This window comes from Balaenoptera physalus (genome assembly GCF_965194825.1).
Source record: "Balaenoptera physalus genome assembly, contig: HAP1_SCAFFOLD_1065, whole genome shotgun sequence".
In the NCBI taxonomy this organism is placed as follows: Eukaryota; Metazoa; Chordata; class Mammalia; order Artiodactyla; family Balaenopteridae; genus Balaenoptera; species Balaenoptera physalus.
Genome location: NW_028125728.1, coordinates 135,805 through 157,941, shown reverse-complemented (window position 1 = coordinate 157,941; position 22,137 = coordinate 135,805). Strand labels below are relative to the sequence as shown.

Below are 22,137 nucleotides of genomic sequence, written 5' to 3'. Positions count from 1 at the left end.
ACTCACCGCAACTAGAGAAAGCCTGCATGCGCAACAAAGACCCAACGCAGCCAAAAATAAATATAAATAAATAAATAATTTTTTTAAAAAGCCAGCTTCATCGAGAAATGACCTAAAATTTGCAGCAATGGAAAGTTTTATTTGACTACATCTCAAATTTATCCACATCTTTCTAATATTCTACATGATCAAACAGGAAGTTCATGAAAAGCACTCCCTTTGCACACTGGATTTTGACATTTGTCTCAAGGAAAAACACATGTGCAGTTGTCTGAGTTGCAAGATGAACCAGCCACTTGATTCATGAAGCACCATTTTTACTTGAAAGAATGACTAGCGGACAAACTATTGTTTCTCAGACTTGTATATCTGGCACACAGTTTCTCAAAAAGCAGTGAAGTGTGTTTATCCTTTCAAGGAAAACTACTGACAGTAATTTTTACTAATGATATAGTTGAGTTTTCAAGCAAAACTTAAAATTTTGTAAGACTTGTATCTACTATCATTAGCTTGACAACGTCCTAATATTTGAATTTTCTAATGAGATCAGTACTGATATTAATGATTGTGATTTTTTATACTGTATAATGAAACGTGTCAATATTTGGAAGTTCTGTATAATTCATTGAACAATATTTTCCAAATGATCAATGTATGATGTTTACACATGGGTAAAAGTTTCATTCAAAGTTCAACACAGACCAACAGATCATAATGTTTGTTGATATGGTTTCAGATTCCACATTGCAACTAGCCTTTAAGGAACTACCACAGAAACTACCACGTGTCAAGTTTTGGTATAGTATCTAAAAAGAATTTCCACAATTATGTGAAAGGGCAATTAAAATACTCTTTCCTTTTCCAAATTATATATCTGTGAAAGATTTTCTATATCTACTTTAACCAAAAAACAAAAAACAAAAAAACAAAAAACCTTACAGCAACAGACAGAATACAGAAGCGAGCATGAAAACCCATCCATCTTCTACTCAGCAGACATTAAAGTGAGTTGCAAAAATGAAAAACAACGGTACTCTTGCCACTAATTTTTTTGTTTTGGAAAAGATAGTCATTTTCATAAAAATATGTCATTAATGTTAACATGCAATGAATTTGATAGGAACTTTAAATGAATTAGATTTTCTCAATTTTGACTTCTAATACCATAAATATTGGTAGATATGACCTGCATAAACCAAACTCACTGGGTTCTCAATGGTTTTTATGAGTGTGAAGGGGTTCTGAGAAAACAAAGCTTGAGAACTGCTGCTGTCGTAAAACTCACTTAAGCCACAAAAGTAGGGACTATCTTCACAGATGAGGAAACAATATGGATGAATTCTTCCTCTCCACCAGGCAGTAACTGAGAAAATTTAAACCGCATGAAGCCTGCAAGCCAGAGGTCCTCTTTGCGGTGCTACATTGAGTTCCAATCTCTTAACTATGAAAACTTAACCACGAGCACACAGATGGTTCAGCAGAACCACTGGCCAAAGTAACATCGAAATGCAACTTATCCTGAATAAGATCCAGAGGGAAGCAGTTGCTCCTCTTTCTGTAGGACTAGATCCCCCTAGAATCTCAAGGAGGGATATTGAAACAACAGTCAGTTACCAATGAAGAGTAATTTCATAAAGTGTAAGATTGAGGGCGGGGGAAGTTCCAAGAGACAACCATAAAATGTTCAATTTTCCCACTTTTAATAGGAAACATAAAAGGCTTTATTCAAAACATATGACCTATTTCTTAAGAGAGATATGGGGATACATGTGTGTAATTGAACTCCATTTTATGGTCACTTACAGAAGAATGTATGGAAAGGAAAAAGCAGAGAAAGAAAGGGAGAAGGGGAAGAGGTGTGGGGAAAAGAAGTAGAGGGTCAGGAAGGATACGGGAAGAGGTCCAGAGGGAACAGGAAAAGCAAATGCAGATGAGGAAAAGGAACCAGAAAAGTCACACAACCTGCAGGGGCCTTAGAAATGAGCTAGGCTTGCTTCTTCATTTTAAGTGAAATTAGTGGCCCAAAGAAGTTAAGTGGTTTGACCAAGTTCAGTGCCGGGACTTTAAGCCAAATTTTTCTAGCTTCTAAGCAAGGAAAACACATAAAGAGAAGGTCTGTGAAAGGGGATGGTTTGGAAAGATGTGACGGGAGGGATGAGCGGGAGGGTGGACAGAGAGAGAGAGGCAGAAAGATACATAAACACACCATACACGCACATGCACACACACACACGCTAAGCAGTGAGTTCTAAAGCAGGTATTTAATTAAACACTGTTTGTCACACCCCGACACTGCTACACATAACTAAAGTTCGGAGACCCCTGCCTTAAGCCCAGTACTTCTCAACTCTACTATGCCTAGAAATCACCTGGAGATCTTGTTAAAGTGCAGATTCTGGTTTTGTAATGCGGGGTGGTTCTGAGATTCTGAATGTCTAACAACTCCTCGGTGATGCTGATGCAACGTGTTCAAGGACCACTCTTGGAGTCAGAAGGCCCTACACCAGCAGTTCTCAGAGTGTGGTCCCTGGACCACAATGATGAATTCACCATCAGCTGATGAATGCACCACCAGCATTGCCTAAGAACTTGCTAGAAATGCATATTCTCAGGCCCCATCCCATACCTACTGAATCAGAAGCTCTGGGGGTGAGGCCCAGAAATCTGTGTTTTAACAAGCTCTCCAGGTAATTCTGGCGCATATTAAAGTTTGGAACCATTGCACTAGGCCATAATGTCTCCTATCACCTTGTTGCCTGTAATTGGCTAAACAAGTGTGGCAGTACTTTATGTTCAAGTCATTCCTTTTCACTGGGCTATCTGAACTTTCTACTAGGAATTATCAACATTCCAGTAATTCTTTTCAGACACCCTTAAGATTTGGGAATGACACCGAGATCATGAGGCTCAAATGTGATGTGTAATTAAGGAAGTATTTTCTGAGGCCTCCTTTATTAGGCTCAGCTTGGCTTCCTCTAATTGGTTTAGACTTCCACACCTGGACCTGGACTAAGAGATGTCCCCTCAAACTTTTTTCTTGGAGTAAGATATCTCCTTTAGCTCACCCCCACTTTCCCACTCTAGGCCCCTATACCAGGTCCTGGATTCCTCAGAACGTAGGTTAATCCCAGGAACTTTTGAATCTGGCCCCCTGTCTGAATGGAAATAACAGGATGGAGCTCCCCAAAGCTCCAGACTCAGCAGCCCTGGTCTTCCCAGCCCCTGCAGTCATGAGCTCTGATGCAGAGATGGCCATTTTTGGAGAAGCAGCTCCCTACCTGTGGAAATCAGAGAAGGAGAGAATCGAGGCTCAAAATCGCCCATTTGATTCTAAGAAAGCTTGCTTTGCAGTGGATGATAAGGAATTTTATGTGAAAGGTATGATCCAGAGCAAGGAAAATGACAAAGTCACAGTCGAGACCCTCGACAACCGGGTAAGTGTTGATCTCAGATGTCCTTGCTAACATGGGCATCCCCCTTTGCCTTTGGAGTAGAATAGTAGAAATTGCATGCTGGCCCATAGGAATCTGAAGATAGAACAAGACTCACATTGATCTACTCTGAGTGAAGTCGCAGGTAAAAACTGCCATGGCACATACCTTTCCTCTGGCTCTTTCCTTCGAGGACTTGGGCTTTGAGAGTTTTTATGATGTTTGCTTTGGAGAAAGGGGAAGGTGGTGGTGGAAGAGTTTGGACTGTTTAAGGGAGAGATTGATACAGATTGCTGCTGGATGGGCGAATATACCAAATAGACCTCTCTAGGCTGCAGAGTGACTTACAGAGGGAGCTCCAGAGGCAATGCCTAATTTAATGCAGAGAATTACAGAGCACCATTCAATTCAATCCTTACTGGACACGCACCATGTCTAGGTCACAGTGTCTATCACTCTGTAAATATGAGCAAATCTCAGTCCCGCTTCCCCAAAGTTTATCATCTAGTGTAGGAATCAAGAGTACATGGTGGGTATGGGGACTTCCCTGGTGGCACAGAGGTTAAGAATCCGCCTGCCGATGCAGGGGACACGGGGTCAATCCCCGGTCCCAGAAGATCCCACATGCCACGGAGCAACTAAGCCTGTGCGCCACAACTACTGAGCCTGCACTCTAGAGACCGCGAGCCACAACTACTCAGCCCGTGCGCCACAACTACTGAAGCCCGTGTGCCTAGAGCCTGTGCTCTGCAACAAGAGAAGCCATGACAATGAGAAGACCGTGCACCGCAACGAAGAGTAGCCCCCACTCGCCACAACTAGAGAAAAGCCCGTGCGCAGTAAGGAAGACCCAACGCAGCCAAAAATAAATAAATAAAATAATTTTTTAAAAAAAGAGTACATGGTAGGTATGAATCGCAGTTCACAAATTCAAGCATACAAGACAGATGACGATGACGATGATGACGATGATGATTGTTATTATTAAACTTAACCTCTGGTGTCAGCCTCTTTTCACAGGGCCGGAAATAAATTTTCTGGAGTTACTATTGGGGTCCCCTCCCCAGAGCCATGCCACATTTTCAGTAATACCACATGGGGTGTCACTGCCCCCCTGAAGGATTGCTAAGAAACAAGCCCCAGTTTCTTTTTTTTTTTTTTTTTGGAAAAGATTTTTTTATCCAGTGTTTAAGTAAGATTAAAAACTACAAGATTTTGCTTGCAGCTGATGAGCAAGAAGAGAAAAGTTAAACCCAAATTATCATCTGATTGGCTAGTTAAAACGCTCTGACTCAAGATCAAATTATTCAGTGACACACCAGTTACTTTGTGTGGGCTGAGGATTTCTGGAGCAAAACAGCCCTAAACAAAACATATCATCTGAGAGCACAGGGCTAATGGGCATATGAAATACTAAACAAGAAAGCTGATACAGGGAGGCTGTCGCAGACCTTTTGCTATTTTAGGCTTCTAGCAGTTGGTTACCATATACAAGGACCTAGCAGCCAGTTATTTTATCTCTTGACTTATCTGAGGTTAAACAACTTTAACCCACTAAGCAGGAATAAAGAGACACTTTGTAGATGAGTTGGAAAACATAAAGCAGTCCCACTTCTCCAGTAGAATTTCAGTTGAATTAAATCATAAGAGAAACAATGATTACTGCACATATTGTCCTTGTCACACTGCATCTGTTGAGTAGAATTTCCATTCCAAGTGTTGTTTTCATCTTCACCATCGTCTTGAGTCCTCAATCTGTATATCTTGCCCTCCTTTTTCAAGTCTTCCCCCCGTTTCTCCAGCACTCTTTTTCTGACTGGTTCCCTTTTTTCTGAGTTGCTAGAGGATGCAAGGTTTGAGGATTCCAATGATGCTGCTCTCACCGAGGTCTGTGCAGGAGGAGGATTACCAAATAAGAAGTTGCTAATCAATCTCCAGATGGCAAGGAATGGGTAAAGTACTGTCCCCAAGAATGTCCAAAAGTCGCCACTGGAAGAATGTACCATGGATGTAGTTGGTCTTCCTGCTGGCAACAGTACCACTGAAGCACTTGGGGCAAGTTCCAAATCCAGTAATTTCTTTTTATAATCTTCTTTGGTAAATTCCCTCCTGGGAAACATTGTTGCTAATGAAAAATTACCGTAAGTGTTGCCAACAGTCTGTGCAGCAAACTGCCTTGCTTCTTCTAGAGGAGCATCAGAAGGGAACTGATTTGTGAAGGAAGAACCATCAGGAAGACGGAATTGAATTCTCGCAACACTGCTTCTTTCTGTTGTGGAAGAGTCTCTCTTGACTTCCATTTCTGCCTGTTTGGCCAGCAGGGCAGCAGCTTTAGCAGCTTCTACTTCTTCCTTTGTCTTTGCAAAATGAGCAGCTCTCTCTGCACGGTCCAGTGCAATCTTCTGTTTTATACGCTCTCGAGCTTCCCTATCTTCTGCCTTTTCTCTGTTCCTTTCCTCTAACACTCTTTTTGTTAATTCTTCTTCTTGCTTTCTTTTATAATCCAACATTTCTTTTCCAGTTTTCCTCCTCTCAATTTCCTCCTTAATCTCTCTCTGTTCTTCCTCTTTCCTTTTCTCTTCTCTCTTTTCTTCAAGTTGTTTGGTTATTCTTTCCACTCTGACGGTGAGCTCCTCTGTAGGTCTCTGATTTGAACATCCACCAGGCTCTGGAGACACAGTGGCCTGGCCTGAAATTTCTCCTCCTGTTGCAGAATCTGACTTTGTATCAGAAGCGGGTGGTGTCTCACAGAGCTCTACATTTCTGGACTGACAGTTTTCAGAAGTGTTGTTCTGATCAAATGAGGTGGATGGAGTAGAGACTGAACTTTCTCACTGGCCACTATTTGCCACTGAAATTTCACCTTTTAACGAGTGCATCTGCCGGACTTTGTGGATTCTGGTAACAAGTTCATCTGCAGGAACACTTCCTGCTATTACTTCCAAGGGAATTCCACTGTCTCCAATAAAGAAACTGGATGGAACACACACTACAGGATAGATCTGTGAAAACTGTAGGCAGGCTTCACTTTTGGTATCGATTTTCACAGCAACAAAACTGTTTGAAGATGCTTCTGTCACTTTCTCATCTTCCCAACTTGCAGCCATCTGTGTAGCCTGTTCATCATCACCTGCCACGAACACCACGAAGACCGCGCCGCTCCTCTTGGCCGACGCGATGGTGGCCGGAATGGCGCCCTGGAACCACAGCATCGCTGCCCTCGGGCACAGGCGCTCGCTCGGCGTGTTGCCGCCTCGGTCCCGGAGCCGGCCCCGCCCTCTCCGTCTTTGGGCCCCCGCGGCCCGCCTCCGGCTCCGCACCGGCGCGCAGGCCCGTCAGCGGCTCCCAGGACGTGTGCAAGCGCGCAGGCCGAGGCGCGCCCCGCGACGCATGACGCCACGCGTCGCCGTTGGCAGCGCGCCCCTGTCCTTTGTCTCGTTGGCAAGTCGGTGCGTGCGGGAGCCCGGGAGGCCGCAGGCCCTGCAGTCCCGGAAGTGGAAGGAGCTCCCCAGTTTCTGAACCTTCAGGACACACAGATTTTTCCATCTCCCTTATGCTATTTTGGATGTCCCTCTCTCTCTAGTTTAGGGCGGTGGGGCAGAAGGGCTTCCTTTCCTCAAGAGATTTGGTCTATATCAACAAATCTCCTCCCTTTTATCTTTTCGGTAAAACCCTCAAAGCTCTTCTGAGGATTCGGGCTTTTGGAAAACAAACGCTAGAAAGGCTTACAGGCTCTCTCGCTTTTATGCCCTATTTTCTACCTTTCCTGAGTAATGGAGTGCCAGTTGTATGCTTAAAGGGGAGGGAAAACAGAGAGGGGAAAATTAGGTAATAGTCTCAAAATACTGTTCAGGCATGGACCATGCTTCAAGTCCAAATGTTTTAACTATTAGGGCAGCGGTGCAAGGAATTCTGGAAGCCTTGAAAAGACAGGGGAGAGCAGAAACAGGTCATGGAAGAGGTGGCACTTCAGAAGAGCTTTGAAGGTTGCTAGATGTAATTTCAATGTAGATATATTCCAGACAAAGGGACCCACATGAGCAGAGGTATTGAGGTGGAGATTTACAGAATACACTGGAAGAGTTTTTTCCAATCTTCCAAGCTTGATGTCATTGCAGCACTCATAGCAAATGGGGTAAACAGAGGCAAGCTGCTGTGGCCTTGGCCATCCTGAGTTCCACCTGGCCACCCTGAGGCTGAAGGGCTCTATAACTTTGCACACCTGTAACCCTCTTCTGGCACACAGAATGGCATGCTGACTTGGGGCATCAGACCAGAATTGGTTATACAGTTTGACCAGTCTTCGATTTATCAAGAACAGTTATTTACGGATCATCTCTGGGCACAGAAATGATCCATAAAGTTAACCACGGTAATGGGGTAATCTCACCACAATATCTCACCATTTTCACCCCACTGGTAGGTCACCACATCGGCTCTCCCACTCATCATGTGATTTTTCCTCTCAATATCCAGACACTCACTCCGAACAGTGACCAAGTCTTCCCCATGAACCCTCCCAAATTTGACAAGATCGAGGACATGGCCATGATGACCCACCTACACGAGCCAGGAGTGCTGTACAACCTCAAAGAGCGTTACGCAGCCTGGATGATTTACGTGAGTACCCTTCAACCTCTCTTTATTCCATTTCCTTCTCTTAGTAAAGTCAAGATCCATAGCTTGAATTTTCTGATTTTCTCAGACCTACTCAGGCCTCTTCTGTGTCACCGTCAACCCCTACCAGTGGCTGCCGGTGTACAACCCTGAGGTGGTGACGGCCCACAGAGGCAAAAAGCACCAGGAGGCCCCGCCCCACATCTTCTCCATCTCTGACAACGCCTATCAGTTCATGTTGACTGGTGAGTAATTTCTTTAATCCATATTTAAAAAAATAGTTTTAATGAAGTATTCAAGTCCTTTAACTGCACTGGTTCTTAGTTAATTACTCGAGCTCTTCATAGGCTTTGGTCATCCAAACGGTGCAATGACCAAAGTGACCTCAATAGATTCAGAGGATGTCAGGATGGAAAGCCAGGGGCGCAGTATCTTCCATTACCAGTCACGGTTCTTAAGCCAGAGCTTGGGACTGAAGCCACACTAAGTACATGCTTCTCTGGGGGTGGATGTGAAGCACAAGGAGATGTGCTGCCCCCACCTCCAAAGAAACCCCCAACAGGAACACACTTGGAAGAGAGACTATATTAGTAGCCACTTAGGAATGCAAAGTTGGAGAAATTGGCACAGCAACTTCCCTTCACCTGTTTTCTCAGGCTCCCTCTTTCTCCTCCTTAAATTTCTAGAATAGCAGATGAAATAGCAGAGATGTGGTAATACTGTCACCCTTGTCATGCCTAACATCACTTCAGTCTGTTCAACTTTCACCTGATTTGACTTGGTGCAGAGAGAAGAAGTAGAAGCAAGCATCTGAGATCTGAAGATGCTTAAAAGTCATCCAGGACAATGTGGCCCAAACTTCAGCCATTCCAATGTCACATTCGCAATCCTGGCCATTTCTGCATATTTAAAATCTTTCCTTATAGTGACTGAAGTTCCGTCCATTTCAAAAAGGAAGAATAGGGAATTCCCTGGCGGTCCAATGGTTAAGACTCTGTGCTTCCACTGCAGGGGACACGGATTCGATACCTGGTCAGGGAACTAAGATCCCACATGCCACGTGGCGTGGCCAAAAATAAAAATAAAATAGGAACCGAACAAATCTGCCCTTTGATCTGGAGGAAAACTATTTTTTAAAAAAAGGAAGAATAATATCACTATTAGTATTAGTTTCTTAGGACTGCCGTAACCAAGTACTACACACTGGGTGGCCTAAGCAACAGAAATGCATTGTGTCACAGCTCTGGAACCTGGAAGTCTGAGATCAAGGTGTCAGCAGGGTTGGTTCCCTCTGAGGGCCGAGAGGGAAAATGTGGTCCAGGCCACTCTCCCAGCTTCCGGTGGTTTGCTGGCCATCCTTGCCATCCCTTGGCTTATAGAATCATCACCTTGATCTGCACTTTCATCTTCACATTGTGTTCTCATCTGTCTCCAAATTTCTCTTTTTATAAGGACACCAGTCATATTGGATTAGGGGCCCACCTACTCCAGTATGACCTCATCTTCACTAATTACATCTGCAATGACCCTATTTCCAAATAAGGTCACATTTTGAGGTACTGGGGGTTAGTTAGGGCCTCAACATATTAGTTTGTTGGAGGGAACACAATTCAACATATAACACTCTTGTAAATGGAAAATCACGGTCACTGTCCAGAAGTAGAAAGTAAAGGTGAAAGAAAAAGGCAATGACAACAAATCAGTGTCCATAAATTCTAATTAGAAGCTGTGGCTTCTTACAAGTTCTAAGTCTGAGACTTGCTTTCTTTGTTGAAAAGGGAGATAAGAAAGTGCTATTGAGGAGGTAAAGATCTGTGAACACGAATAAGTTCCACACTGTGGGACTCACCGTTCACTTCTCATGCTGCCCACATTACACATCCAGCATTTGGGAAATCTGCACAAATTGTCTCAAAGAAGATTCGACATGCCCAAATCATCACACCACTAGTTAATGGCAAAGCCAGAACTAGAACTCATGGGCTCTGTCTACCCCCAATGTTGCCTGATTTGTATATCCTGCCTGTATGTTGTTTATTTATTCTGTCCTGCTTCCTTCTGCATTTCTAGATCGAGACAACCAGTCCGTCCTCATTGCGTGAGTAACCTGTGTTGTTGCCATGATGACTTGGAAGGGGCTGTCCATTCCTTCTGCTCTCCTTTAGCTCACTTACTTTTTAAAAAAAAAATTATTTTATTGAAGTATACTTGATTTACAATGTTGTATTAATGTCTGCTGTACAGCAAAGTGATTCAGTTATACACATATATTCCTTTTCATATTCTTTTCCATTTTGTTTTATCACAAGGTATTGAATATAGTTCCCTGTGCAATGCAGTAGGACCTTGTTGGTTATGCATTCTATATCTAATAGTTTGCATCTACTCATCCCAAACTCTCAATCCATTTGTCCTCCATTCCCCCTTTCCTTGGTCCCCTTGGCAATTACAAGTCTGTTCTCTATGTCTGTGTATCACACTTTATTTTATTTTATTTTACTTTATTATATTTTATTTATTTTTGGGTGTGTCGGGTCTTAGTTGCAGCACTCGGGATCTTTTGTTGGGGCACACGGGCTCTTCGCTGTGGTGTACAGGCTTCTCTCTAGTTGTGGCAGGCGGGTTTTCTCTTCTCTAGTTGTGGCACACAGGCTCCAGAGTGCGTGGGCTCTGTAGTTGTGGCACGCGGGCACCAGAGCACGTGGGCTCTGTAGTTTGTGGCACGTGGGCTCTAATTGAGGCGCGCAAGCTCAGTAGTTATGGCGTGCGGGCTCGGTTGCCCCGCGGCATGTGGGATCTTAGTTCCCTGACCAGGGATTGAACCCGCGTCCCTTGCATTGCAAGGCAGGTTCTTTACCACTGGACCACCAGGGAAGTCCCTCTCAGTTACTTTTAAATCAACAGCGGAGAATCCGGGGCTGGGAAGACAGTGAACACCAAGCGTGTGATCCAGTACTTTGCAGCAATTGCGGTCACTGGGGAGAAGAGGAAGGCGCAGCGGCCGGGCAAGATGCAGGTGAGCAGCTTCCTGCACCTGGAAGGCTTGCTGGAATGAGTATAACTGAAACCCCAGGTGAGCCCCAAGTGTCCGCAGGGCTTTGTGCTCAGCAGAGATGCACAGCACGAGGTCCTGCCCCAGGGGGTGTTTACGGGGCAAAGCAGGAAATGGCTCCACCTTTTGGACTCGGGCTCTAGCACCAGCTCCATCAGCAACAGCCGAGTGACCTTGAACAACTCCACATCCTCCTTTGGCTAAGGAATGGTTTAGGCTAGTGGTTCTCAAACTGGAGTGCACGTCAGAATCACCAGGAGGGATCGTTAACAACGGATTGCTGGTCCCCAGGCCCAGAATTTCTGACTGAAATTCCTGTCTCACATTCAAAATCCTGGCATGTTGCATTTCTGTCATGTTCCCATTGTTCATGCCCTGTCCAGGGATCACACTTTTGAGAACCACTGGGCTGGACAGTAGTTTCCAAACAGCTCTGAAGTCAGAAAGGCAAGCAATCATGTGGGGAAGGGGAAAAGGTAAAAATTCTGCTTTCTATAAGTGGATTTCTACGTAATAATTCTCACAAAATATTTTATGCAACTTAAACATTTTTTTGAGAACCACTGTTTCTATCATATGGGTCACTTTCATTGCTCACAGTCTGTTTCTACTTCTGAACCCGAATATCTGTATAAATGGGTCCTGGTGCATGCAGGAACAGAGGTCTATATTTTACAAATCCATAATTTATAATAAAATATTATCAGAGAAGAAAGGCCATCTGGGAGATTGAGAGGTAGCGGGTAGGGCTCCAACCTGGAATCTGGTGTGGCCAGAAGCCACTTTGATGCTGTGCTAAGACTCCTTCTACGATGGGACCTTGAAGCCTCCTTGGGTGGGGTGGGGATGGGCCTGTGGGTACTCAGCACAACTGTACCTCACCAGCCTGAGCTGGGCGACATCTCTCCCTGGGACCTTCCCAGAGCATCCACACTTTTGAGTCACTGGGAAGTTACTCCAGAAGACGTCCAAAGTCCTCTCTTTTCCTCTTCTCACATATTATTAGGGAACCCTGGAAGACCAGATCATCCAGGCCAACCCCCTCCTGGAGGCCTTTGGAAATGCCAAGACCGTGAGGAATGACAACTCTTTGAGATTCGTTAAGACTCAGTCCAATTGTCAATGACCCCCAGAAAGAAAACCCTCTCCTCCAATGCTGAATATGAAAAATGGCCACATAAACTAGGATATACCTGGCCTTAGTCTACCCCCAAGCGCTTCAGATCAAGCTGCCCAACCGGGATATTCTGATAACCCTTCAAAGAACATTTTGTCTTATTCCCAGCCGAAGGAAGATTTAGCTGTCCTTCCCTAACTAATCAGCATCACCTCAGAGCCTCCTGAAGTCACAAGGATTCAAGATTCAAATTCCACAAGTACAAAATGACTTCTCTATGCTAAAATTGGTCTCTTCAGGTGGAAGCATTTTAAAATACATAAGTCCATTGAACAGTATCCACTGACTTATTAGCCATGAAAACCTTAGTGTGAAGTTAGTTAGCAGATCTGACCTTCTCCAAGTCAGGAGGTGCTGGGAGGAGGGAAAACCTGGTGGAGGCAGCAGAGCTCAAAAATTGGGAAGAAGTTGAAACTGAAGATACTGAAGGATATGTCCCATCCTTCAATGTTTCACTTAGGATTAGCTCAACCAAAGAGGCATTTACTTCCGACACTGGCAAATAAACAAGTATCCAGTCTCCTATCTAATTTCACTGGCCAGTAGAGCAAGTACCCAGAGGCACTTGCATTCAGCAGCTAGAACTCCTGAAGAGCGAACACATAATTCACATAAACCTACACTGGTCCTTCATTAACTCTTCTTAGGCTTCATTCAGAGAATACTGAGAATACTACTGAGGATGTACTACATTCCAGGGTCTGTGGGTGAACAAGCAAGGCAATATTTTTGCCCTCCAGTTGGCTCACAGAGTGGTAGCGACCAATTAAGCAGATGATGTAAGAAGGGAGTATACACACACACATATATACTATATATAATTTCACCCCTCACTCCCCAAGATTGGGGGAACCCAAGTGCTGAGTGGGTCTTTGGGGAGCCAGGAGGCCTGGCCTGGGAGCTATGTTTGCATGTAGTAAGTAGTAAGGAAAACTGAGGCAAGAAATCTCAGAAGTAACATCCAGAGGCAAAAAAGAAGTCAGATAGTCCAACCAGGTTATCAGTTCAAAGGTGTTACAAAGAGTTTGAGCAGGATAAAGACCAAGGAGACAGACAGGTGTGAGGTGGTCCCAAACCGAGACTTGAGAGGGAGCCTGCAAGCATCCCCAGAGCTGTGGGAACAGGGCCAGGTGCTTTGGGCAGAGCTTCCTGAGTCTTGGCTGAGCCAGCGTGGGGACCAGATGCCAAGCAAACAGAGAGGAGGAAGGTCCTCATGCTTCTGGCATCACCTCCTCCGTGAGCCTACACAGCCCACCCATCCTCAGTAGTACCTAACAGAAGCTGGCTACAGTACCATAGAAAGAAAATAACTGTGTTTTTCAATCTGTCTTTGGACAGGGGACGTTCATTCACATTCACTTTGGAGCCACAGGAAAGCTGGTGTCAGCGGACATTGAAACCTGTGAGTCCAAACACTCTATCTGGCACCTTGGATTTGGCCACAGAGGCATCTCCTGGGGACCCTAAAATCACATCGTTTTTTGTTATCTTAGATCTCTTAGAAAAATCCAGGGCGGCATTTCAGTTATCCCGTGAGAGAGGCTATCATATTTTTTACCAAATCATGTCAAACAAGAAGCCGGAACTTATGGGTAAGTTCCTTGGTTATCATTCTCATCTTCCAAATCGATCACATTGGAAAAAAACTCAGAGTCAGTTGTGCCTAAGATGCTAAAGGGATCCTTCTGCTTCACAGACCTGCTTCTCATTTCAACCAACCCGTTTGACTTCCCCTTTGTGAGCCAAGGAGAGGTCACCGTGGCCAGTATTGATGACAGTGAGGAATTGTTGGCCACTGATGTAAGTATTTTGTGTGTTTATTTACTTAAGTAAGGAATTGTTGAATTTATGAACTGAGAGGTACCCATGATCTCAGGAGGAAGCTGGGATGCAGGGATGCTCAGTGATTAGACCCAAGAGCTCAGAGAATTAGTACAGATCACACCCCTCCCCCACTTGTTTCCATTTCAGAAGATTCCAGGAAATGGGAATACAGAAAGTTCTCCAAAATAGGCCTTCAGTTCCATTCTCCAGCTTTTTAGAGTAAATGTTTGCATGGATAATGTCTTTAAAGTTTTTGTTGGAAGTTTTCAGGATACAAAACCATCTACATGGTTCTTTTAAGAAAATCTAGAAAATACAGAAAAGTCTAAAGCAGGAGAAAACAGTCCCGCTCTGCAGCAGCCGTTCCATTCCTCTGGCTACCTGCCACCTGGGGCTCACAGTAGGCACCCACCTCCTCAACACACCTGTCAGGCCTCTGGCCTTTAGCTTTGGGGAGTATCTCCAGGGTCAATAACCATAATATTAACTGAGTGCATTGAGCACTCACGCATGCTAGGAACTGAGAAAAGAGCTTTGCCTCAACAAAACCTCTGGGATCAGCACCACTTCTACCCCCCTTTCATAAAGGTAGCAGCTGAGTCTTAGGAAAAAAACACACGATTTGCACGAAGACAGTTTGTAAACGACGGTCTGAACCCAGATCTGCCCAACCCCAGAACTTGCATTTTTAACCCTAACCCTAAGACCCTGACCCTGACCCTGACCCTGGCCCTGGCCCTAACCCTAACCCTAACCCTAACCTCATAGTGTTGCTGACCCTTCCATTGATATAATTGTATGTAATTGAACTTATTCAATAAATCTATTAAACACCTGCCCTCTGCCCAACACCCTCCCAGGTGTTGGAAATGCAATGAAAATACTCCATAAGATGCGCACCTGGTGGGCACATTGTTAACAAAAGGCTTTTACATTTTCACCAGTAGTTTCTCCGTAAGGTCATCACTTGCCAATTAATGACCATGCTGTTTAGGAAGCTCATTAAAAACCCAGGAGTCACGGTTCCCGCCAGGCTCTCCCGTTCTCCCTCGGGCACTCTTCCACCCTCTCTAGGTTTCAGTTTCCAGGAACTCGAGCCTATTGAGAGAGTGAGGAAATAGCTAATCTGGTTTTTGGATGATAGACCATAAACCAGATTTAAAGAAAAATATGTCATTGCTGGTTTTCATTCAAACAGACAGGTATAATGAAGGAAGGAATCCCTCTGGCCCTCCAGGAGTTGCCTGGGAACCTAGTCTGCGAAATACTTATACATCAAGAGATGGCTCTGAGCTGGAATTCTACAAAAGAAGAGTAGAGCAACCCAGTACAGCTTTATACCCCCTCAGCCGCAGGAGGAGAATGGCTGCAGGCTACTGAAAGCCAGCAGCATTGACAAATTAACTCCCCCCAGCCTTTGCCAAACTACAGTGGTACCTCTGAGTTCTCTGTTTCCTTCTCTATTCTGACTCTTTTCTCAATAAATCCACATTTCTTAATATAGTGTCACAGTGGAAGCAAAACAGACCTTCAATTTTCAGACCTCAATTTATAAAGCAAAGGTTCTAGGGGTTTTGTTTTTAAATTAAAGGACCACATAATTTGCAAATCGTACAGGTTCTAATTCTTCACTTCCAAGACACCAAACACACTACATGCGGTCTCCATGGAAAGGCCCCTCTCAGCAGAAGCACCACCGATTCCACAATGAAAGGGCAGCAAGATGCCCTTCTCCCTTCTCTGCTGCCTGGATGGCCCCCATGTTTTTCAATCCATGCCCCCTGGCAAGTTTCTAAGGTGCAATTCTGAGACCCTTCCCTTTCCCATCCCAGCAGGTGGCCAAGGACCAGCCCGGGCTGCAGACATGCAGGAAGCAGAGCTGGGCCAGCTGACCAGAGTGGGGTTTGGGGGTTCTCAGCAGGAGAAATCACCATGCAGGATAAATCCCTTGGCCTTGCCATAAGCCAAGGGCAAGTCTCTCAGGGCTACGGGCCCTCTCAGGTTCTCCTTTCAGATACCTCACATGGGGCACTTGGCTACTTGGGAAAACCGCGCGGGAGCGAGCTTTACACCAGCAGATGTTTTGTAAAATTGGACGGGGTAGGCTCGGGCCTGTCCTCAAAGCCTCTACTCAAAGACGAGCCCTTCCTGCGGCCGCCAGGTTAGGGGGCTAAGCGACTGTGCCGAACAGCTCTGGTGTGAGTCGTGGTTCCCTCCTCCACCCACCCCCATGAGCCCCCGTCCCCTTACCTGCGGCCCGCGGCCCTCCGCTCCGCGCTCGGATGCCGCTGGGGTGCCAGGGACCCACGGGAGGGGTCGTTCCCAGCCGCCGCGCGCTGGCTCCCTGGACCCGCGCCAGCTCGCCGGAAACGGAGGCGAGGACCCCCAGGACGCCCCGCGCCAGGTGCGCTCTGGCCGGGACGCCCACTTCCGGGAGAGGCGCGCGGACCGCCGGCGCGCTCAGGTGAGCCGCAGCCAATGCCGAGCGAGACCCGCCCTGCCGGCGCCGCGTCCGCGCGGCACAGCACGGTCTCGGCACTCCGGGCACGGACGCCTGTGGCCAGCGTCTCCTCTCCTGCGAGCGCGAGGCAGGAAGCGGCGCCCCTGCGAGGCCGCTAGCGATGCTCCGGCGCGCGGGCCCCTGCGGCACGGAGACCGCTCCAGGCTGGACTCAGCGAGGCCAAGGCCGCCAGGACGATCGCTTGCCGGGACCCGGCTCGGGCGGCGGAGCTGCAGGCCCCCGCAAACAACCCAGTTTTTTAAATGGAAAAAGGACTTGAAAAGACCCTTCTCCAGATAAGACATACAAATGGTCAACAAACACTTGAAGAGATGTTAAACATCGTTAGTCACGATGGAAATGCATATTAATACCACAATGCCATACCCCTCCACAAACACTAGAAGGCCTATAATCAAGAGAATTAAAAATAACAAATTTTGGCAAAAATGTAGAGACATTGATACAGAGTTTCCCATGTGGAAAATGAATCGGTCCAGGAGATGGATGGTGAGAATATTTGTACAACAATGTGAATGTAGTTAATGCCACAGAACTGTATACTCAAAATGGTTTAAATGGTAAATGTTAGTTTTTCACAATGAAAACAATGAATGAAGCACTGATGATACGTGTTAGAACATGGGTGAACACTGAAAACATTCTAAGTCAAAGAGCTCATGCAGAAAAGGTCACCCAGATCATACTTAGCTCGTGTGTTTTAAATCCATAAAGGTTTTGAAAATGAGGGAAAGTCTCAATAATGGTTTCAGAAATAGAAAACTGGATCAGAATGGGAAAAGACATTTCCATAGAGTTGCGGAGATGGTGAATGTTGAAGTGGGCCCGTGGATAGGATTATAAGGTGGAACCATAAAATTTCGTCTTTGGGTGTTTATGTGCTGGTTCCCTGGGAGAGGACCCCAGTATTGCATAAAACACACTGGAGTAGTTTATGTGAGGTGGTGTGTTTTGTACTGCTACCTATAGTTTTTTTATAAACTTGAAATTACTGGGGAGTACATTACTTTTCAAAAGAACCAGGTCAAAACCATGCCCAAAAAAAGCAGAGAAGACATCAAACTTCATAATAGAGGCCAAGCCTTAACCAGATGCGGTTCACCTAAAGTGGTGACGCTCATCATTCTTGTAGGGTCCACGCGTTATTAACAGGCACCATGGGACGGTTATATTAGGAGCCACTGTGTCTTGGGTGCTGTGGTTGACCTGGGTGTAGTAGAAACAGTGGGATTTCTGAATTCTAGTTTCCCACATCAAACCACCAAAACCCTGTTAGAACTAATAAACGAATTCAGTAAAGCTGCAGCGTAAAAAGTCAGTACACAAAAATCACTTCTCTTTTTTTTTTTTATAAATTTTTTTAAAAATATTTATTTCTTTATTTATCTTTGGCTGCATTGGGTCTTCGTTGCTGTACACGGACTTTCTCTAGCTGCGGCAAGCAGGGGCTACTCTTCGTTGCGGTGCACGGGCTTCTCATTGCGGTGGCTTCTCTTGTTGTGGAGCACGGGCTGTAAGACAGCAGGCTTCAGTAGTTGTGGCACACGACCTCAGCAGTTGTCGCTCGCGGGCTCCAGAGCACAGGCTCAGTAGTTGTGGAGCATGGGCTTAGTTGTTCCGAAGCATGTGGGATCTTCCCAGACCAGGGATCAAACCCGTGTTCCCTGTATTGGCAGGCAGATTCTTAACCACTGAGCCACAAAGGAAGCCCTAAAAATCACTTGTCTTTCTATACACTAATAATGTGCCATCAGAAAGAGAAATGAAGAAAACAATCCCATTTACAATTGCATCTAAAAAATACCTGGGAATAAATTGAACCAAGGATGTGAAAGCACACTGAAAACTGTAAAACACTGATAAAAGAAACTGAACAGACACAAATGAATGGAAAGCTATCCCGTGCTCGTGGATGCAAAGAACACTGTTAAAATGTCCATTCTACCAAAAGCAATGTTCAAATGCAAAGCAAGCCTGGTCAGAACTCCAATGGCATTCTTCACAGAAATATAGCAATCGTTCCTATCATTTGTGTGGAAACACAAAGGCCCCTGAATAGCCAAAGGGAGTCTGAGAAAGGAGAACAGGTTGGAGGCATCTCCCTCCCTGACTTCACACTACATTACGAAGCTACAGTCACCAAAAAGTGTGCAATTGGCACAAAAACAGGCACGCAGACCAGAGGAACAGGACAGAGACCCAAGAAATAAACCTACGGTTATGCGGTAAGTTAATTCACAAGAAAAGAGCCAAGAACATACACTGGGGAAACAACAGTCCCCTCAATAAATGGTGCTGGCAAAACTGGACACCACACACCAAAGAACACTGCAGTCTGTCTACACCACACAAAAACTGGCTAAAAACCCAGTGTTCCACATGAAGCCCTTCCTCTCCTGGGTCCTCTGAGGACAGACACCATCAGCACTCAACTAGACACAAGAAGCTTCTCCCCCACTTTTCCTCACCTTTTCCTTTAGCAGCGTCACCTCCCAGCAGGTCCAGAGGAGACCTGGCTCCTGTCAGCGTGAACCGGACCTCACAGTGTCCCAAAGCCCCAGTGGGTCCTGAGGACACCCGGCTTCTGCTACATCCGTTCTGCTGTGGAAATTCAAATTGAAATAGAGCCAAATGACCCATGAATTCTCCAAAATAGTTAAGGAGCAATTAACTAGAAACCGTAAGAAATGAAATGATTATAGACACAGACTTTACTTATTTTTTTTTTAATATTTATTTATTTAGCTTCGCTGGGTCTTAGCTGTGTCACATTGGACCTTTTTCTTTTTTAAGTTGCAGCATGCGAACTCTTAGTTGAGGCACGTGGGATCTAGTTCCCTGACCAGGGATGGAACCCAGGCCCCCTGCACTGGGAGCACGGAGCCTTAGCCACAGGACCACCAGGGAAGTCCCTAGACACGAACTGTAAAACTTATGCCAAATTCACACAAATTTATTCACAGACATTTCAAATGCAAGGCTATGAAAATTACAGAGAAACATAGAAGAAAATCTACATGACCTTGGGTTTCGTCTATAGATCACGAGCTTTGAGTTTTAACATACAAGGCCAATCACAAAAGAAAAAAATATGGTGGACTTTATAAAATTAAAGATTTCTACTCTCAAAGACCTTATTCACAAAGTCAAAATGAGGCAGGAGATAAATGGTCTCCAGCCTATGCATTTACAACTGGCCTCTGGTTCATACTTCCTGGGGTGAGAAAAAAATGGGCTCCAGGCTGGACATTCATTACCAACCCCCTGTTTACATTTCCTGAAGCAAGAGACAAACGGGCTCTAGGACTACATATTTATGACTGGACTCCTGTCTATATTTCGAGGTCTGCACCTCGATATGAAAACCAGCAACAGAAATAGGGTAAATAACCAGACATTGGACATTTTTATAGGAGGGACAGAGCGGGACTAAACCCTGTTAAAAGATCAAGAGTTCATACATTTCTCATCCTTGGGGCAAGGGAAACATTGCACATGTGCAGAAATGTTCCTTGGGGGTCATAAAGGAAGGGGCACCACCCCAAAATGGGTGATGCTAAGGTCGTCCCACAGGCCTCTGGGTGGTAATCCATGTTGGAAAAAAGTTGCGCACGCATGTTGGGGAGGGTCCTAGGGCAGGGCAGGTGTGGAAAAAGAAAGCAGATAATTGGCCAGAGGTGAACAGAGACCCGGAAGAACTGCCCTATATAAGTGACTTAACCGCCTCTCTACTGCACTCCTCCTCATTAGGCAGGGTGTCCACACCCTTTCTCTCCGGGTGTGCATCTCTGCCTTGCTTCTGTCTTAACTAAACAAACTGTTTCTCTGTGTGCTCTCCCACTTGTTGCTGTGCTATGTCTCTAATAATAAACTTTGTACCTGTTTTTACAGTTTTTACCTCTATGAGAAATGCATTTTTCGCTGGGGGCAAGAGCTAGCGGGGGTGGTGGCTAGGATTCCTGGTTTTCATCCAGGCTACCCAGCTTCAATTCCTGGGCAGGGAATGAAGATCTCACTTCATGCCACCACTCACTGCTGCCTCTCCAAGATAAAAAAGACAAGCCACAAACTGGGAGAAAAATACTTGTAAACCACATATCCAGTAAACGACTTCGACTCAAAATGGACAAAGACCTCTAGAACAACCCCATTTTAAAAATGGGTAAGGATTTGAACACACACCTGGCCAAAAAAGATATACAGATAATAAAAACCATACAAAAATTATACAAAAAAGCATATACTATTAGGGATTTCCAAATTAAAATCGTGAGCCATCACAGCACACCTACTAGGATGGCTGAACTCCAACAAAACCATGGCAACACCGACTGCTGGAGGGTGAGAAGCAACCCCTCCTCATGGCTGGGGTGCAGGCACAGCCACGAGGCAAGACAGTTCCGCAGCTTTTTCCAAAACAAATCAAGCCTCCCCTCGGGGTCCAACAATTATGCGTCCAGTATATAGGCAACTGCTTTGAAAATCTATGTCTAAAAGCAGACAAGGATGCAATTATGCACAGCAGCACTATTCATAATTGCTAAAAAGCTGAAGAAATCAGGATATCCTTCACTAGATGACTGCATAAGCAAAGTGGAGGACATCCATGTCAAGGCGAGCAGAATACACCACGCCAATATATGTCTCTCTGGCATAAGGATTATTTCAGTCTCATTCAAAAAAAGAAAGATAGAAAAAACTGAGTAGAGACTGACCTTTTATGAAGGACATTTATAAGGAAATCTCCATTTGTAACCGAATGTCCCTCTTTGCACCAGAAATAGAAGGATGATTAAATCTCAAGTCACTCTTATCAACGGAGAAGTCCAGACTTAAATCTGCATACAATACCTTTGTTTACTGTGCTTTGCATGATAACCTGCCACTAATGGCTTCCCCCCTTCCCCAAGGTCTGTTTTTATCTGAAGATGGTATTTGGTATTTAAGGTGATGGCTTTGGCCATTTCAGGGACTGACTCAATTTTTCTGGGTAGCTCCCCTGTATACGGGAGGTATACATGCTGTTAAACTTCTGTTTTTCTACTGTTAATCTGGCTTTTATTAGACGGCGGGGGTGGGGCTCAACCAAGAACATAGAAGGACAGAGTGAAAATTGTTTTTCCTCCCATACACATGCAATGGAATACTACTCAGCAGCAGAAAGGAATGCACCATCAACCCATGGAAAGACATGGATAAATCCCCAGTATATATTGTTAAGTGAAAGAATCCAGTCTGAGGAGGCTGCACACAGTATGACCCCATTGGTGACATTCTGGGAAAGGCAAAGCTACATAGATGATAAGCAGATCATGGGGTGGGGGATTTGAAGTATTCCATGTGACACTCTAGGATGGATACCTGTCACTATGCATTTGTCTAAGCCCATAGATGTGTATAGCCCAAGGGGTCAGGCAAACTCTATTCAAATTTAGTTATTTACAGTGTAGGGGTATTACAGGATGGAATACTCAAGGTGACCGAATCTAACTGTATTAGAAATGCATGGAAAAAT

The 22,137-nt window shown here is 45.1% G+C and overlaps 1 protein-coding gene and 1 pseudogene across 2 annotated transcripts; one reads left to right on the top strand and one right to left on the bottom strand.

Moving 5' to 3' along the window:
- Nucleotides 1-3,082: 3,082 nt before the first annotated feature.
- LOC309653739 (myosin-13-like) lies at nucleotides 3,083-13,744 on the top strand (the record flags this gene model as incomplete). The annotated part of the gene is made up of 6 exons (XM_082478548.1): nucleotides 3,083-3,434; nucleotides 7,908-8,051; nucleotides 8,137-8,293; nucleotides 10,119-10,146; nucleotides 10,953-11,064; nucleotides 13,616-13,744. The coding sequence occupies exons 1-6, from the start codon at nucleotides 3,174-3,176 to the stop codon at nucleotides 13,742-13,744; spliced, it is 831 nt and encodes a 276-aa protein (XP_082334674.1). The 5' UTR covers nucleotides 3,083-3,173.
- On the bottom strand, nucleotides 4,846-6,769 carry LOC309653742 (UBX domain-containing protein 4 pseudogene; annotated as a pseudogene). The gene has a single exon. The product of its transcript is annotated as a UBX domain-containing protein 4 pseudogene (transcript).
- Nucleotides 13,745-22,137: the final 8,393 nt, after the last annotated feature.